At 40.5% G+C, this 16123-nt stretch overlaps 7 protein-coding genes across 7 annotated transcripts; 2 read left to right on the top strand and 5 right to left on the bottom strand.

The window, feature by feature from the left end:
* Positions 1-457: 457 nt before the first annotated feature.
* On the top strand, positions 458-1876 carry BRETT_001257 (uncharacterized protein; the record flags this gene model as incomplete). Its single annotated transcript, XM_041279812.1, has 1 exon — positions 458-1876. The coding sequence occupies one exon, from the start codon at positions 458-460 to the stop codon at positions 1874-1876; it is 1419 nt and encodes a 472-aa protein (XP_041138026.1).
* Positions 1877-2361: 485 nt separating this feature from the next.
* On the bottom strand, positions 2362-4719 carry BRETT_001256 (uncharacterized protein; the record flags this gene model as incomplete). The annotated part of the gene is made up of 1 exon (XM_041279811.1): positions 2362-4719. One exon carries the CDS (start codon positions 4717-4719, stop codon positions 2362-2364), a length of 2358 nt encoding a protein of 785 aa, XP_041138025.1.
* Positions 4720-4984: 265 nt separating this feature from the next.
* BRETT_001255 (uncharacterized protein) lies at positions 4985-7702 on the bottom strand (the record flags this gene model as incomplete). Its single annotated transcript, XM_041279810.1, has 1 exon — positions 4985-7702. The coding sequence occupies one exon, from the start codon at positions 7700-7702 to the stop codon at positions 4985-4987; it is 2718 nt and encodes a 905-aa protein (XP_041138024.1).
* A 329-nt stretch (positions 7703-8031) lies between these two features.
* Positions 8032-10497, bottom strand: BRETT_001254 (uncharacterized protein; the record flags this gene model as incomplete). The annotated part of the gene is made up of 1 exon (XM_041279809.1): positions 8032-10497. One exon carries the CDS (start codon positions 10495-10497, stop codon positions 8032-8034), a length of 2466 nt encoding a protein of 821 aa, XP_041138023.1.
* Positions 10498-11174: 677 nt separating this feature from the next.
* On the bottom strand, positions 11175-12521 carry BRETT_001253 (uncharacterized protein; the record flags this gene model as incomplete). Its single annotated transcript, XM_041279808.1, has 1 exon — positions 11175-12521. The coding sequence occupies one exon, from the start codon at positions 12519-12521 to the stop codon at positions 11175-11177; it is 1347 nt and encodes a 448-aa protein (XP_041138022.1).
* Positions 12522-12821: 300 nt separating this feature from the next.
* On the bottom strand, positions 12822-13472 carry PRE3 (Proteasome subunit beta type-1; the record flags this gene model as incomplete). Its single annotated transcript, XM_041279807.1, has 1 exon — positions 12822-13472. The coding sequence occupies one exon, from the start codon at positions 13470-13472 to the stop codon at positions 12822-12824; it is 651 nt and encodes a 216-aa protein (XP_041138021.1).
* Positions 13473-14128: 656 nt separating this feature from the next.
* Positions 14129-15811, top strand: BRETT_001251 (uncharacterized protein; the record flags this gene model as incomplete). Its single annotated transcript, XM_041279806.1, has 1 exon — positions 14129-15811. The coding sequence occupies one exon, from the start codon at positions 14129-14131 to the stop codon at positions 15809-15811; it is 1683 nt and encodes a 560-aa protein (XP_041138020.1).
* Between the last annotated feature and the right edge of the window lie 312 nt (positions 15812-16123).

Raw genomic sequence — 16123 nt, 5'->3', positions numbered from 1 at the left:
TACCTGATATTAGAAGAATCCTTTCTAGAATACCGGAGAATAAGTCAATACTTTGTAAAAGAATAATAGGGAAGGGCGTAAGTACATTAATACAAACTATTCTGTATAAAAAGCGGAAGAAAGACTGAATAAAAAAAAGTCTCATTAATTTTCAATAGAAACTTTGTTCCTATTGTCAGAGCTGCCCAAGATCGAATCTTCCTTTATCATTGCTCTTTCCTCTTGTTAGTTTACCCTTTGGCTGTGTGTATACTGGTTTACATGGACCATCATCCAAGACTATTTTTCCCCCTTGAAATAACTTGCCTTCATACTTGTCTCAAGAGTATTAACGTGGTGGCATTTTAGTTTAACCGTTATCCCAGTGGGTCCAGTTATTCAACTCATAGGCGTGATACATTTTTTTTTGCAACACCTCAGCTAAGGGCTAGATAAGTGCGCTCTATTTGAAAGAAAAATGAGCTCTGGGGGCAGAACTACATCTGCACAAACGCCAGAAGCATCATTGTGTTCATCTCAGGGATTATCTTACGATTCCGCAAGACGGTATTCATCCTTTACACCTTCGGTTTCTTCTAACGACACCATGAAATCGGCTGGGGGTCAGGTTTGGAACAATCCAAACAACAATTGGAACATGTACTCAGGATTACTTTCAGACTCTAATGTATGGAGGACGCTGGAAACGTCCAATGACCAGAAGTTGACTCAAATGAATGCCACACAGCAGCAAGAGCTCGGACCAAAACAGCCTTCTGCAATTCAGCTGTCCGCGTATCGGAACTTCGCCCAAACGGAATCAATGAAGACAAACAGACTCGCGGCCACTGACAATCCATTGGAATCGGGTAACAATAACATTCAAATGAATAGAACCAACTCTGACAATTTGCAGAGAAACGGCCACTATTCAAATTATTCACCGGTGAATGGCGGAAATGCTTACCAGAACAAATTTGCGCAAATGAACAGTGCAACTTCGGCTTACGGTTATGTGAATGACAATAACCAGTTTGCAAAAAACGGGCCAGCAGACAACTTCCCATCCCAAGGAGCATATGCTACCTGGCTCTCAAACCAAAGCCAACCAAACATGATGAACGGCCAAGGAAACCAGTCGCAGCAGCGTAAAGAACTTTCAACAACTTACCATGTTAACTCCCAAAACCAGACAGCAGGTACAAGGTCATCCAACTTTTCAGCAGCTTACGGGTCCTCGAAATCCGGATCCGCATGGGCTAGCCATGGGAATGATCATATTATTGGAAGCATTTTAAGTCACGCAGCTAGCGACACTGACAGTTTAACCAAGGCCACATCGTCTTTGAATATTGGGAAGGAGCAGCAGCAGACTTTGAAAAACTCCGGGGGTGAAAACGAATGCACAGACCCAATTGAGCTTAAAGTCAAATTACAGTTGAAGGACACAATTATAAGAAAATTACAGGCAGACCTTGAGCTTGCCAGAAATCAAGCAAAGAAATTCGCGGGTATGGAGACCAAAGATGGCAAACATGTTTATGAGATCCCAAAGAACCATGAACAACTTTACGAGCGTTTGGTGGAGAAGTTGCAGAGCACGGATAAGGAACTTGAGGAAACAAAAGCTCGTCTTGAATCCCTCGCTACTGCAGTGACTTTGAATCCTTCGCAGTCCCAGTATAAATATGGTAGATACGATGAGCAGGAGGTGGCACATAAAATAATCACCAAACTGCAAATGCTTACAGAGGAGAATGAGGAGATGTCCAAAATGTTAAGCTACGGTAAGGCCAAGGAGAAAGATATTGAAATTGGACTCTTAAAGTCTCAAAATGAGCAACTCCGTCAGAAATTGGAGAAGCTTGAGGCTAAAAAGGAAGAGAGCAAGAACTGAGTGTGGCTATTTTGTCGGTATTTTAATCTTTGCAAGGATAAAATGAAAGATGAAATAAAAATCAAATAAAAACACTAGGATATCTATCCTTCGCTTTTTCGTTTCATGCTTCAAGTTCTTTTTTTTCTCATTGCTTTTTCTCCAAGGCCATATCTTAGAAGGAGAAACAAGACGAGGCAAAATAACCTTTTCGGATGAATCCCTTTACTTGGTATTCAAAGATTGCCCGCTATTGTGCCTTCCACAACTTATGACTTTACACCTCAACCTGTTTCCTCTACCACTTTTTCTTTAGCTTTTATTTCGTTTGAAATCTTTTTTTTCGTCTGAATAGATATGTCACACATCTATCAGATACAGTTTCGTTTTACATACCTTTTATATCCTCTAGGACGAGTTTTTTTTTTTTGGGTTGGAAGTTACCTCTATGTGTATATACCAATTATAATCCAATTATAAAACAAGTGCTGTAAATTTGGCCCTGCTCAACTAGCAACCTTTTCGTACAAATATATGTAGCCGGAAACCTCAATTTCACTCAGCACACTTTCATCAACAGCAACAACTTTTTCATCGTTGAAAAGAACCCAAGCCGCATGTCCATCAACATGTTTTTTAATGAATGCAACATAATGGCCCGAATGGATTGAAGTCCCTTTATGGCATATTACTCCCATAAGGCTGTACTTTCCTCCCGTATCAGGCTGTGCCAATAAATCTTCCAATTGCTGCTCAGATGTTTTCCCGGGCTGTGCAGGCTCTGGAAGCTTACCATCATCATCTGGATTAGCGAATATCCAATTAACGGCCTGCTCAACGTTTGAATCGTTCAAAATAAGAGCTTTTTTAGCTAACTGTGCTGCAAAGCCCATCGAAGTGATTGAATCGATATCCTGCTGACTTACACTTGGCCGCTTAGCAGATGTTGAAGTTTCTAAGTGAAATGGATCATCAATATGTGGATCATCCATATGCTCAAACAACCAGTTTGCGGCAGCTTCAGCACTTGTATTTGCTGTATTGTAAAGGGCTTTTTTGCATCTGTTCTCCGTAAAGCCCATGCCCATTAAAGCCGTCAGAAAGTCTGGGTTAAATGTAATCTCACCCGACTCATCTTTATCTTTATCATCATCTGGAAGCTCTCTTTCATCATCCAATTTTCCATCCGAACGATACTGACTCAACGACAGATGCTCACAAAACTTAATTGCTACAGATAGTTTCACAGGCACCCAATTAACAAGCTTGATCCTTTGCGGATTGACGACAAGGTACTTTGGAAAAGTTTTGAAACCCTGTGTAGATGTTGCCATCTGCTTGCTTTTGCATGCTGGACATTGGTACTCAAATTGGCTTCCTTTGCGCCATTCATCGAAACACTGCTCAAGCAAAACTTTATCTGACTTCCCTAGTTTCCTATTCCTGGTGTCTACTTCCTCAACGGGCAAACACATGGATTCATCCAACTCCTTTTTGAGTCTAACACCACCGCATTTCGTACATCTTATCTTCGTTTCGAGGACAAACTTGAACACATCCACTGGAGAATAATCCAACAGTCCCCTAACATGAGCTTTTTCTAATTGATCCACAAGATAGCTCCAAAACTCAAACGCATCTTGCTGTTGCATTGTGCTGAATTGTGGATCCCCCTTTCCAACGAGATGCTTAAATCCAGATGGCCGAATTCCTCGTTGGTATTTCACAACTTCAGTGGTAAACTTGTCAGGCACAGAATATCTTCCGGAAAGAAGTCCATCACCCAGTTTGTACATCTGGATTTCCAAGTCATCAGCTGGATCAGATGATCGCGAAAGCAGGGATTCCGGAACGCCATCAGTTGAATCGTAATAAGCTTTTGCAAACTCAGGAATGCTAAAGAGAACTTGGAGAACTGAGGCAAGATAGCAAGAGTTACCAAGATTCTTGAATCCGGTTAACCCATTGCCAAACACAGGGTTCAACACCTCACCATTGCTTCCATCCATCTTGAAATCCCACTTCACATTCTGCTCGATCTGTAGCTCAGTGAGGTTCTTTTCAGTTTTCTCGTGATGTGCAATGTCGATGCCGTAAAACTTCAAAAGAGAAGAGAGGTTTGGAACTTTCACATCATCATCACACGTATAGCAATAGCAATCCGCAGAATTTAAAGAAAGAGATCCAAGTTTGACAGCGACATGATGGTCTGGAAATTCCTTATTATGAGAAACAGCATGCGAATTCCCAGGAACACCTCCAAATTGCTTTCTGCCACATCCGATATGACCACACTCCAAGCAGAGCCACAAGTTTTCTTCAAGTCCACAATCGGTACAGGCAGTCAAAGAGCCATTGTTCTTGCTTTGTGATATATTCTTAGAATGGGGACACACCTTCACTTCCTGTCTCCAAGCCTTAATCTGCTGCTGCTTGTCGGATGATGTTGCCTTCAAAATTCCATCAGCTACTAGTTGTATCATTGTAGGAAGATTATTGTTCGGATAATCATATGAGGAATTAGTTGATGCATCATAAATTGCAGTTTTCAGATCGAACAATTCATCTTCTGTTTTCTCTTTAATCTCAAGCTTGAGCATCTTCTGAGGTTGCTCATCCGGTTTTATTGCTTTTGGTGTTTTTCTGTAGTTTAGAAACAAATCATGTCTAAACAATTTTGAATGCCGCTTTGTGTAATTGTACTTTCCTCTTGATAATGCCTGAAAACATGTCATGCAGATGTCAATTCCTCCTTCATCAAATGGCGTGTCGAATGAGAACATACAATCATCCTTGTATACGTGATCAGATAGAGTAGGAAGGGATATTTTCGAGGAGGATGCTGCTTTCACCAAGGAATCCATTGTGTGCTTTATAAAATATGTGTGGAAATTGCAAGGAGGGCTATGCAAATTGGAATAAAGCACAAGTTTAACATCACTTAGTAAGGTGGCCTATATATAAACTTTGCTGATATATGATTCGAGAATTTAAGGTGGGGCTGAAAAACAATCCGCTTATATTCTGTATCGTACAAATTAGTTCGTAGCGCCAAAAAAAAAGGACTGGAATTTGACTTTCCTTCATTATTTATTTTACATAACTATTTAGTCTCAAGATATTGTAAAACTAAAGGCCTAATATATCATTAATTCGATCTTCCGCATCGTGAATAGCAGAATCATTTTCATCAAGCAAAGTAGAAGAATTCTGTTCAGAGTCCGAGGTGTCTTCCCTTTTCATTTCTTGCTTATTCGAACTTCTCACGTTTTCTCCATCTACATTATCCAACTTCTTAGCAAAGATAGTGTTGTGTTCCTTATAAATTTCCAGCTCATCCGGCTTATCCTGCCTGCCGTCCTCTATTATTATTAAACTCGAACTCAAATCTCGAGCAGAAGTTTCATCAATATCATTATTTGCTAGATCTCCAGTCTTTGGATCATCAGCATCTGTTTCTTCATCACTATCTAAAATAGTAATGGGCTCTAAATTTGTCCCTGATTTGACCTTTTCCTTATAGGGACTGTGGCAGACCAAGTCATTATACTCTTTATCTAGATGTATACTATTGCTTTCCATTCTGGGAAGTCCGGGCACCTTTTCTAACCTGTTTCTTTTATTTAACGGCTCAACCAGTGTTACTACATTTCGGTGATTGAAATTATGATCTGGCTTTTCATGTTTTGAACTTGGCCTTTTCTTGGTTGATGATTCCAAAAGCCAAAAGTTTTCATCGGCACTATTTTGGCTTCCATCAGCTTTGGATGAAGGCCTTCCGGGAGCAAATTTTAATGCAGGCAACGGCTTTAAATCAGGCTTGCTTATAATATCAGCATCCAACTTCTTAGGTGTAAGTTTGATAGGCGAGTTCTTCAAATTGATTAATGTAGTTGACTGTTTCGGATATCGCCTGCCACGTTTTCTTGGACTGCCCTTCTTATATGTTTCTTTCTTCTTCTTAGTGCGGGACTCGTACTCATGCACAAGTCTTCTGCCATTTTCTGTGGACTCAAGAAGATACTTTTGAATCCATACATAACTGCTCTTTTTTGATGAAATCAAGTTGTAGTTATCATCATAAATCAAATCTTTATCAGCTGGGACTAAATATTCTCCAAAAATGGCCTCATCATCATACCTCAATTGGTATAATTCTGTTTTCCATTTATACTTCGTTTCCTTATCGCCTTTGCGCTTCACAGGTAGTTCTCTAACCTTAAAGGAATTAACGAAAACATCATCCATATTTTTACGAAAATGATCCAAACTTATCACCGCTCTAAATATGTACGCTTCAGACAAAAACTTTAAAAGGAATTCTCGTGTCGATTTGGATATGGGGAGACACAAGTCACACATTTGCTTAAAATCTGGACGTTCAAACCATGCCAAGGGACCACTTTGATTAAATTTATCAATGTACTTGTCTAAATCTGAGTCATTTTTTGATTCATACCTTTTTACCTCAAAGTATGAATTCCCCTGTTTACCCTGATTTGTGCCTCTTGAAAATCTAACAACTTCTTTATTATCATGGAAATCACGCACACAAATTTGTGGAAGAATACATCCCTGGAATCCATCCTCAGTTACTCTCTCAGCATTATTTGTTGCGTAAGGTGGAAATACGTAAATATATGGTGCTAGCAACGGATAGAAGTGGATCATAAAATAGAAATCGGAGGGCAGAGTTATTTCATCTTCAAAGTTGAATGCTCTTCCAAAGTATTCCCTGCTGTTCTTTTTAAGATCAGCATTAAGCAACAATGCCAACTTACTAAGCTTCTGTTTTCTTCCAACGGCATCATCCGGCGGAATTCCAAGTGTGTATTTTGTAAGGTCCTTGTTAACAAAAATTTTGGCTATTTCAACGGCTAAATCAACTTTCTTAACATGCGTGGTTTCCTTATCTTTACTATTCTTATCTTCCTTATCCTTGTTCTTCTTGTTCTTATCTTTCCTGCCCTTATCCCCCAAATCATGCTTGGATTCACACTTAGTGCCGATTTGAGCCAAATGAAACGCCCTGACAATTCCGAGCCCTTCAGCACCTTCAGAAAAGTCATTTCCACTCAAACAGGACACACATATTATCCTGCCCCTAGTAAGGCCAGTCTTTTCTTCAATCCTTGCTACACTGATAGGAGTAACGTAAAATTCGGTTTGCTGTGTTATCGAATGCCCAGTAGGAAACCATGTTGAAGGAAAATCAGGAATCCATTTGGAAAAATTACGTAGAATTACCTGTGTTCCAAACATGAAGCCATCTGCATCATTGCTTATGACTGCATCTATGACACCTGCCATATTTAACCTGCCAAGTTCGGCCTCAGCTTCAGCTGGTGCCTGAACGTAACTAATATTCCATTCATCAAGCAATTCCTTCATCTTCACAACTTCTGGAAGGTCCACCACTGCACAAGAAAGCGGGTTATTCGATATAATCTTGTTGACAGTCCTATATGCTTCATCAAAGTTCCTGGCAGGTGGGCAAAATGAATATTCACACGTATCGTCATTGGGATCTGAACCAGCAGTCCATCTTCTCTTTTTCACTTTAAAAATACCATCGAAAACAAACACGAACGAAACGTTCAAAGAGATCAACTCTCTTATTCGTGAATGAAAATTAAGAAGAAGCTTTGACATGACCTCCGGCCCATTTGAGTGTGTATGCTGATTTATCTGTGGTGAAAGTTCACATAACCACATATAGACATCTATTCCTACTCGCAAAGGACGGTCATACTTTTTGTAAAAGCGTTCTGCATATATTCTGAAAGGGACCCTTTCATCCGAGACATCATATTCCAAAAGCTTACTCCAGAATCCTGCAATTGTCATTGATGTGCTTAATTGATGCCATTGATACCAAATGATAAGACTTGATCAGATTAAAGGTGCCAGCACAAATCGGATATGTAAACAATCGAAAAGGGCAGTGCGGGAGTGGAGAAAAAGGGAGTGAAAAAAGGGGTGAAAAAGGAGTGAAAAAAAGAGGAAGAAAAAGTTAAGTGAAGGGAGTGAAAGCATTGCGAAATTACATAAACTGCTTCCTTTGTATATGATCATATATATTAATGTGTGTATATATAAGATTAATGCAACAAATAAAGAAAAATAAAAAAGTGTATGGACATGAAATGGCAGATTAAACTAATTCAGAAAGACAATTATAGGACATCAGCAATGACATCAGAAGCAGATTTATACAATTCTAGCTGCTTCTTACATTTGTCCCGTTCCTGAACAATGTTTTCATCCTCGTATAGCAATGCTTCAAACAGAGATTCCTTATAGAGTTTCTGGACCAGTGTATTCTGAACGCTATCCTTGCAATAATTAACCAATAAAAACATGATTGCCTTAGGAACCTGATCCTGAATGGTTTGCCTAATGATGCCAAAGTATGAAACTATGAGACGCCTAATTAGCTCACACTCCATTTCCTCACGCTCATCAATTGTCCCGAGGGAAAGACTGAGCTTATCCATTTGCTCTTCGTACAAGGACACAGTCGGATCGTGAAAGTGGAGTGTGCCAACATTATTTTCGTCTCTTGCAATAAACGAGCCGGTATCAATTCCAGTATCCATCTCTTCAGTTGTTGTATCGGGTGTAGATGAAGCAAGTTCGTCAACACTGGGAGATGGATCTTGCTTGGATGTATCTTTGCCAAAGAAGAAATTCAAGAAAGTGTCCTTATCGGTCTTTATCGGCTTGGAAGTGTCCTTTGTATGCTTCCTGACACCATCAATGGCAGATTTCTCCCCCAAGTTGGTTCTGCCGCTACTTGAAATAGGCGAAAGCAGGTAATCCGACCCGGATTTCCCACTTCCCAAAGTCTCAGTAACCTTTTTCTGTGCGGTCTTTTTCCCATTTTGGCCTTCAGCCCAGGATCTCTTTTCTCCCAAGCCAAGAAGAGGGGCCTCCAGTTCATTTTCGCCATTCACGACTCCCAACTGTTGGTGGTGATGCTGCTTACGAATTTGACGCTCTTTCACAACGGCAGCCATGGCTCTTGCAGCACCGATAAATCCGGGGTTATTCGTATTGATGTAAGTACGATTGATATCGATGAGACTCTGAACATACTTCGAAGTCGGCCCTAGCCGTTCCTGGAGAAGTTCAGAAACAACCTCAATGAGTTTGGCACGCAGCTTTGGATACCTTTCCAGCTCCTTTGGACCGCAAGTATGGCATATTTTCATCAACTCCTCGTAAACCAACTCGACACATCTATGGGCAGGAGCCTCCAAAAGCTTGATTTGCGGTTTCACAAGCAGATCAAATGCCAACTCAGGCACAAACAAGGACGGACGTGGGCCAGTCGAATTTCTGATGGCTGTGCGAATATCAGCAACACTCAGATTTTGCAACGGGTTAATAGATTTGAGTGACCGCCCCAACACCTCATTGTAAACATAGTAGATTCTTGCACCGCCACACAATTCCTTGGTGGAAATTTCGCTCGACGTACCATCGATTGAGGTTATAAAACCGGTCGAGAACTTCGTCATCAACTGCAAAATAAGAGTACCTCGATTTTCCTCCGTGACACACAACTGATCACCGTATGTGGCCAAATTCTGCTCTGCCTGGCCAATCAGCGTGTTCAATCTCGCCTTGATGTCCGGTAGCCGGTCCCTGATGTGATTCATGAGTATTCTATTCAATGTCTTGGCCAAGTATGCAGTGCCACACCTTGAAGAAATGCTTCTGTAGGCCGGATGCGTTTGGAAAAACTGTTTTTCCGCATCGATGCTGTCCTCAAGAGCTTTGTTGGAAGCAATATCTTGCTGGGAACGATTCACCACACCAATAAATCCAAGCTTAAGTGGATATACCTTGCCCGTTAGAATGTCCATGGCATTTGTGCCACGATCCATGAGATCCAACTTCGACAATATACCAATTGTTCTGTCTCCTCGAGGATCAACTTGGCGTGCCAACTTGAGGGCTTCAGAATTCACAAGATCGACATTTGCAGGTGTAACAGCCAAGATTATCGAGTTCGGCTTCGATATGTATTCCAGAACGAGGTTTGTGATCTGCCTCTCAATATCCGTCGGCTGGTCACCAATGGGGATTTTCGTCAATCCTGGAAGATCGACCATGGTTAGATTTAAAACGTTGGGGGAATAAACCTTCAAGTTGATCGGTATGCGACTTATACCCTTATTCTTACCGGCAACACGTGCCGTCTCTTTCTCTATTTCATGTTTTACGTTGTCGAAGTTATAAAACCTCTTCCCAGGAATATGTAGAAACTCACCCCATTCCTTGATTGGTTGTTTGCTGTCTTCTCTGTTACCCCCTGAAAAATAACGAAGGTGTTCCTCCAATGTTTCAGTATCAGGTTCCGAATCTAAGTCTGTCGTAACACCTGCCTTTCTATCTATTAATGGATCACCCGCCTTTATGTTAATAAGCTGTAGTATAAGCGGCCTTCTTGTCACAATACCAGTTCCTCTCGGAAGGAAGTCCTTTCCCACAATATTTTCAAGAACTGATGATTTTCCTGCAGATTGGGATCCAATCACTGATAAGATCGGTAGATCAAGCTCTGTTAAGTTTGTGCTTGTTAATATATCTTGAAGCTTGTTCACCACAGGAATGAGATCCTGCAGTGTCGACATTTCTGTAATCAGTTAACTAATGGCAAATAGTAAATCAAGCAAGGCCTAGTATTGAATCAGACAAGGGTATAGGAATGAATTTTCTTTCCCGATTAATGAATCACAATGATTCCAATGATAAGAAATCTGGCAAGCAAATCTTATTTTCACCCAAATAAACAAAAGTAGCACCCTAATTATTGAATTTTTGCAAGGCTCGCTTAATCAAAGCTATTACAATGATATGATTCATCACTGAAGTCTATGATATGCTTTTTAGATTTATATTTTTTAGATTTATTTTTATTTTAGTTTCACTTCTTTATTTTTATTTTTTTTTTTTTTTTCTTTTTACACTATTGTAGCAATCGCGCATTTTTCTAGCTGTATTTATTTACATTTTCCTAGTCCTCCCCGCCATTAAATCTACACACATATATCATGATGAAACAAACAAACAACAAAAACAAAAGGGAATTTAAAACAACCCATATCAACAAAAAACTAGAAGAACGTTAGGAAGTCAGTATTAGATAGATAACATGATATGTGTGAAGTAAACATTCAAAATTTCGATTGCTGTTCTCTCTCATAAATCTTCCAGATCTGTTCATCTCTATTAGGAAATAAGCATTTCTCGGATTTAGAAATTCGGCGCTAATTTAAAATCCTCTTTGTGCTCCGACAATTTTTCATCATTAAGACCGCTTTCTTTTCACAAGGCTTCCAATATCATTAACAACAACCGGATTTATTCTCCGCTTATTTCGAACAGTTAAAGTATGGGGTGTAAGTGTTTGAACATGGATGTATTTCTCTTTTTGTCTGAGAGTTGTGAAATCAAACTGACCTTTGACAACTGGAAGAATTATTTTCCGTTCCTTTAGTCCTTCTTTTATGCGTAAGTAATCAACAGGATCCGAATAGTCGATATCAACGAATAATTCCTTAATCTTGTTAAATTCACTTCTCTTAAACAGAATAAGCATATCGTCATTATTATTGTCCATGCTGTATTCACGAGACTCACCTTCTATACCGATTAATCCGACAGTAATACCAAGTCTAAACTCCTGTCTGACTGATAACTCAGTCCAAAACTGTTTCATTCTGACTTTATTTATACGATTTTCCACAACCAAATGTTCCAGAAAACGTCCTTTCGGATCATCAGGCAATAAGGGAATATGGTATACTGCCGCATCATGCAAATTTGACTTATCCGTATAAATATCACCAATTTTCCACTCTTTACTGCCGGATGGTATGTATCTAGAAACTTCAAATTTGTCGGCATTCAAAACATTGATTCTCTTTTTCCCCATTCTGGCAAAAACCTTATTGTTTCCCATGATCTGCTCCACATTTTTCATCCACCATTTTAAAAGCTGACTGTCAGTTAAGATGTGCTTTCCTTGGTTTTTAGAGGAGTTCGGAAATAGATACTGCTTCTCAGATCTCGTAAACAGAATGAGCCTTGTCGTGTGCTTCGATATATCTGTGAAAAGATCCTCATTTGGGTAAAAGCCTGATTTTTTTGTTATTTTTGGCATCCCATAGTTCTTATCCCCCTTAGACCTCTCAATTAAAATGTGTAGTCTTCTATCCGTTTCTGACATAAAAGGTGAATGTTCTTTGCTTATGTTGGCATGATGGTCAATTATCAATGGAATATCCATGGATTCAAAGTAACTTGTTATCGACCTACTGCAGATCCATCCCAAAAAGCATTGCACAATTCTTCCCACAGATAGTTTTTGGTTCTGCAATCCTGAAGTATCAGCTTTCGAGATATAAACTGTTCTTAGAATTTGACTTTGATCGTTTGGCACATCCAAATAAACATAAACCTCAAGTGCTAGTAAAGGCTTGTTTTCGTGTAATAATACAATAAAATGCACACTTTTGTAACTATGTATATGATCAGCCTTATGGTGATGGATTATGCATTTACTCTCCTTAAGACGCGACTGAAGATTTAACACCTGGTACGATACTCCTTTCGGAAGAACCACCTCAAGTTCATTTTTAAGACTGAATGTCATATGTATGATTAAAAGTAAAAGCAACCCTTCAGTTTTATGTTCATGTTGATTAAGTCATAATCGAACTGGTGGGGAATGAAGTAAGGCGCGTAAACATAAGGCTCAGTACTTAAACAGCAGTGAAAAATACACGAAAAAAAAAAGCTTAACATCAAATTAATTATGAAGCAGATAAGACACAATTACGTTGACTATTATAGTTTATGATTTAAGTACATACCTCTAGCCTAATTAGCTTTATATTTCAGTTTTAGAAGGCCCCATACATCCAACCACCGATGATTTAACCATCTCCATCGTCTAAGCATTCACATATTCCTCAGGATAAAATATGAGTCTCTCGATTCCATTTGCAGTTAGCACAACCATTCTGATAACACCACCAGAGGATCCATCCCAACGAATAGCCTGTGAAAGCGAGCTTTTCATGAAGTTTATCGTCTGCTCTTTAGTCATGTCAGGCTTGAAATTCTTTTTGCAATAACCGTAGATAAATGCTGAACCGGAGCCGGAAATAGCATACTCATCCTGGTGCAAGGATCCACCCAATGGCACCACAAACACCTGTCCACCCTTCTTCTGGTCATATCCAGCAATAATAATTCCTGCCGTTAGCATATCTTTATTATTATAGCAAATTTCCTGGAAAACGGAAGCGGCCAACTCCGTTCCTGGCTCTTTTCCGTTCATGCTTTGGTACAAATCCATTTGATATCTCACCATATCAGCGACAGCCTGAGTATCAGCCGCAGATCCAGAACGGCAACACCATATCTTGTCCTGTAGTTGGGTTAATTTATCAGTGACTCTGTTTGCAATGTATGCGCCACTTGTAGTTCTGGAGTCAGAACCCAAGATAACACCGTCCTTGAATGTCACGGCCATAATGGATGTTCCCATACTAACCTCGCCCTTTTTAAGATGGGTGACATCAACACTTATAGTATCCATAATGTGCTATTTCAATGTTCTCAATTTAGCTCGAATGTGTTATGAGATCTCAATTCAGAAGAATCTTTTGCCTGTTGTGGTGTGTCTATGCAATAAATTGAGTGTTCCTATAGCAATCGCTTGAAAGAATATAGATCGCACTTTATCGAGTTCTGAAAGTTAATAAAGAAGCTAAAATCACTGATCACTAAAAGAGTTCACCTTTACCGAGTTGACGACTGATATATGGTAATTGCAATTGTGAGATTATCTGAAAAAGATATGACTGAAAATATTGTCTTTGGGAGGTTGCTTCAAATTGGTAGATGTTGCCTCTCTTATTTTGCACAATTCCCAGTGTCCCTTCTCTTTCCTCAGCTTACCTTACAGTGGCAAAAAAAAAGTCGGCGGAAAAAACATCAGCAATATGTAGTAAGTGTACGGATGTAGTTACTGTATAATTTCCAGTGTGGCCTGGCCACCAGTATTTTCTCATAGGTAGAAAAATTTTCGCGATTCACGGTTGAAAAATTCAAGCAGGGCAGAGAGGTGAAAAAGAGAAAAAAAAAACGAGCGACAAATGGCCCTATCAGGTTGGCCAAAGAGTCTATTAAGACCTGTCCGATTTTAAAGGAGTCCATCAAAGCACAACCCAAAGGAGTTTATTGAATTAGGAAATGGGTAAACTATCGTTTGATTTCTCAGAGCTTCCTGGAACGGCCGATCCATGGGGACCTTCAGATAAGGTTCCAGTGACCTTCCAGTTTAATGATGTGCCATACGCACCATTTTCCAAGACGGATAAACTTGGAAAGGTCGCAGACTGGCAACAAGCCAAAGAGGAAGATTTGCCAAGAAGATACCAGGAAAGACGCAGAGACCAATACCACGCCTATGGAGCTTCAGCAGCCAAGCTATTCGGTGCTGAAGCCAACGAGGAGGATTTCTCGATTGTGGATACCAACACTCAACCAGAGAGCAAGCAAACGGTTCTTCGTGGAGGAAGAAGAGGACAGATGAGGGGTGGCCGTGCAGACAATGGAGGCCGGGGTGGAAGAGCCAGAGGAGGCGGTGCAGCTGGAAACGGATGGAGAGATAACGGTAGAAATGAACGTTATGACGGAAGATCAGGAAACGGCAGAGGTGGAAACAACTGGAACAATAGGGGCAATTCTAGATGGGGTGGTCGTGGCAGGTACAACAACAGCAGATACGCAAGTAGATACTACAATCGGGAGGAGCAGAACAAGGACAGAAGTCCTTCGGTCAAGGTTGAGTCTGATTGGCCACTTGTGTCGGAAATTGAGCTTAATAAGCTGACAAAGTTGAACTTGATCGTCAAGAAGGCTGCCGAGACCATTTCCACATATGGTACGTTGAACGTGTACAACAAGAAGTTCGAGTTGTTCAGACCGGAGCCAATGAAACAGAGCAAGAGATCAACACCTCACCATCCGGCCACCAAGGACCCGGTTTTGCAGAAGTTGGCCTCTCAGGAGGAAGGAGGCGTGTTTGCCACCGATTCTGTTCTTGCCCAGTTGATGTGTGCCGTCAGATCGGCATACTCTTGGGATATAATCGTCACGAAACGTAACGGTTCGATCTATTTCGATCGTAGGGCCGGAACGGACAGAATTGAAGTTGATGAGAACTCGCAGACACCTCCTACAGATGAAAAGAAGGACAGCATTGACAGTGCCACAAACCTATCTGAGGAAGCCACTGCCGTGAACAGATCATTTATAGCAAGCTCCATAACGACTGCCACGCACGAATTGGAGCACTCTGAAACTCCATTTGAGCCTAAGTCCGAGGCCTCATTCAACACAGGCTACAAGTATGTCAAATACAGTCTTCCAACTGGTGACGACGAGCATCCACTTAATGTGTTTGTGAGATCGCAGGCAGACGCGTATCAGGCAGGAGACAAGCTTGTTTCTGTCAATGCTTTGACCCAGTATAACCCAAGTGCATCGGATGACTGGAAGACCAAGCTGGTTACCGGTTCGAGAGGTGTTATCTTTGCCAGTGAGTTGAAGAAGAACAACAACAGAATAGCCCGCTGGACCGCCCAGGCAATGCTTGGAGACTTGGATGCTTTGAAGATTGGTTTCGTCTCCAGAAAGATCCCTACAAACAACACAAAGCACGTTGTTGTTGGTGCTCTCACCTTTGCACCTGCAGTTCTCTCTGCCCAGATAAGACTCTCCATGGGCAACGGCTGGGGTATCATAAAGTCCTTGATTGACATTATTGATCATGAGGGTGGCGATGGAGATTACAAATTCCTCATTTTCAGGGCCCCTGGTATTCCTAAGCTCAGTATTTACAGACTTCCACTTGATGCCTTTGAGGATTAGTTCCACTTACTGTACCTTTTTTATATCATGCAAACATCTATATTGATTTAATTTGATTTCTGTTTTCTCTTTTGTACATTTGCTTGCCTGGTATTATCACTGCTACTCTCCATTTTCACTCCCTCTATTGATGCAATTTCTTTATGCCGTAGTGGTTGAAAATATGCATAGTAGTTGCTAAAAGTACATTTGTAGACTTAATATACATTCTAAAAGTACATTCGCAGACTTAATATACACTCTAGTTGCTAAAAGTACATTCACAGACCTAATATACATGCTACTTGCTAAAAGTACATTCGGTTTAATACA

The sequence above is a fragment of the Brettanomyces bruxellensis genome, chromosome 8 (genome assembly GCF_011074885.1).
Source record: "Brettanomyces bruxellensis chromosome 8, complete sequence".
NCBI lineage: Eukaryota > Fungi > Ascomycota > Pichiomycetes > Pichiales > Pichiaceae > Brettanomyces > Brettanomyces bruxellensis.
Note: the sequence above shows the minus strand (reverse complement) of the source record. Positions and strands in the feature narration are given on the sequence as shown.